The 2,693-nt window shown below is 40.0% G+C and overlaps 1 protein-coding gene across 1 annotated transcript; it reads right to left on the bottom strand.

The window, feature by feature from the left end:
* Positions 1-272: 272 nt before the first annotated feature.
* LOC119191126 (dual serine/threonine and tyrosine protein kinase-like) lies at positions 273-1,621 on the bottom strand (the record flags this gene model as incomplete). Its single annotated transcript, XM_037445014.1, has 2 exons — positions 273-389; positions 1,461-1,621. Coding segments are annotated over 2 exons (278 nt in total), but the record flags the coding sequence as incomplete, so codon positions are not given.
* Positions 1,622-2,693: the final 1,072 nt, after the last annotated feature.

Here is a 2,693-nt window from a genome sequence, read left to right as displayed (position 1 = left end):
TGAGTATGTATGTACCATTACCCTAGTTACTATATTTTTTTATACGAGACAAAGTGACCCATTGCACCATGGTAAGTGGAGTGGAGTCCAGATAATGTTGACTGACGAGAGATAAGTTATCCCTTGCCAGTCGACAAAATTATGCCGGCCTATTTATAACTCGATATATACAGGTAGATCCCAATGCGATACACTTTCGGGCTCCATTATAACTGGGTCTAACCTTGCGCATGGTGGTCGCTATCCAGGTAATAAAATCACCTGATAGTTACCTCAACCGGAAGCGTGTCCCAGGGCTTCTTGTTGCACTCCAACTCTTCCACCAGCATGAAGTCAGAGTCTCCAAGAGTCAGATGCACCTGCGTGGTGCTGGCGTACGAGATTCGAATCTGGTGATGGTAATAATACAGTTATAGTGCACTTCAAATATTATAACGTTGGTATGAGCACTTGTCCGTTGAGTGAGTCGGCGGAAGGTTACTAGCTAGACCATAACAAATAAGAAAAACATTGATGATGTTTTTGCCTAACATAAGTTGCAAAGGGAAACGTGAAAAGGTCAATCTCCAAAGATATTTTTTGTACTTTTTTCTTCTCTCTTCAAATCCATTGAGTTAATGGAAACCTTCAGAACACAACAAACAAGAAAAACCAATGATGCTTTTCTTGCCTAACATAGGTTGCAAAAGAAAACGTGGAAGAGACAATCTCCAAAGACGTCTAATTTATTTTACTTTCTTTTAAAATAATGACAGCAATAAATAAATTTCTCGTCTTTCTACATTTCCTTGGACTATACCCAGCTGATATATGTAAATGGACAATATAAATACGAAAAAAAATCCATACAAATAACTTATAAGTAAATCCTTTAGGTGACATCAAAAGAACCAGTTTGAAACAAGTAGACGATATAATGAAGCAAATCGTATAAAATTAAGATAAGATGAACAAAAATAGCGAAATTACATTATTGACAGTTTAATTTCGTCTATTTTACAAGTTTTTATTTTTATATACCTATACTAAGTTATTCAAATGATAGGCTAGTCCGGTCAGATACTAGAATATGATATAACATACTAGATTTTTCCAGCGGCTCTGCCTGCGTGATAAAGTTTTTCCTGTATGTAAAGGTCTATAGCACTCAGAAGTTATGCAGCTTCCTACTGGAGAAAGAATTTTCAAAATCCTATGACTAGTTTTAGAGACTAAGCCCCTACAAACCTACAGATTCACAAACTTTTTTGATATTAGTATAGATATCGATGCCACACAACAGTGTAATGCTTAGGCTCTACTTGGTTCGACGAGAGTATAATCAAGCATTAATTCTCCTTCTAGATTTGAATCTGCGTGAAGAATACTCCGAGCATCATCACTGCGCATACGAAATAAATAGAATCGGTCCTGCTCTTCAGCCTTCCTTGGTAAACACAAAGCAAATTCCAGTGACTCACCCATCGACACCCTCGCGGCGGAGGATCAGGCAGCAGCTGCCGTCCCAACAGACAGTGAAGAAGACGGGCCCTGGCGGACGGCGTGCTGCCGAGCACCACCAGCGCTGTTGTGCGAAGGGACAGGTTGTATATCTCCTGGACAGTGTCTGGTACTTCTGGATCTGAGATTGATACACGATTGAAACATTAGATTTTAATGAAGTTTTAGCCGTTTTAGTAAATGAAACACTGTTCTTTTTTTATAGGGGCAAAGTGCCCGCACTGCACCTGATGGTAAATGGAGTGGAGTCCAATAGTATGCCGACTAACGAGAGATGGGTACCCCTCGACAGTCAAAAATAACCTGATATACACAGGCTGATCCCAGAACGCGTCACATTTACGCGGGCCACTATGACGGGTTTTAACACCTTGTGTCCGGTGGTCGCTATTCGGACGGATATGAAATATATCCTACCACCAACAAAGCACCACCAGTGCTGTGTTCTAATATGAACAACATATCAGCCAGCAATAATAGTCGCACCTTTGAAACTGAACATAGTCTCAGAGTGAATAAACTTAGCAGTATTTGTACTTCGTGCTAATTGTTTTAATACCAAACTACACTTGACACCTTGACCCATCAGAATTTAATCTAATAATGTAGATTAATTACTAATTATACTAGCTCCAATGTCCTTTATATTAGAACACATTGTTGCAGGGTATTCACCTCATAGATCTATAAATTGTAAACAATTATCTAGCTTATCATTAATATCAGTGCAAGTTCTGCAACTTATGTATTATTGTCTCTATGTAGTTCCCTGCTTAGTAACAATTATTAGCACCTAACTATAGCAGGGGAGCAAAGTTTTTTTTTGAGTTCAATTCCCACAGTCAACACCGAATGGGATGCTGAAATCTCCCGGTCTAGCGACTGAAGGGACCTGGACGAAAATTGGGAAACGATATCTGGAGAAGGAAATGTGGAGAAAGGAGAAGGAACCCTCTCAGAATGCGAGGAGGGAAGAACGCCAGGAAATGCTCGTGACCACTCATAGGCCTCAGTGTGAATCGGCAACCATGAGGCATAGACACATTTACTGTGTGCCTAGGACCGCGACAAATTTCCTCCTGTGATTCGGCGTGCATTTGGTGTTGAGTCAAAGGGAGGAGGGAAGCAAAGTTGCCAGTTTCTATCAATGATCATTGGAAGTTAATATTTTAAATGTGAGGTTCAGCATGTTC

The sequence above is a fragment of the Manduca sexta genome, unplaced genomic scaffold, assembly GCF_014839805.1.
Source record: "Manduca sexta isolate Smith_Timp_Sample1 unplaced genomic scaffold, JHU_Msex_v1.0 HiC_scaffold_1067, whole genome shotgun sequence".
NCBI classification, from domain to species: domain Eukaryota; kingdom Metazoa; phylum Arthropoda; class Insecta; order Lepidoptera; family Sphingidae; genus Manduca; species Manduca sexta.
This window is presented reverse-complemented; position numbering and strand designations above follow the sequence as displayed.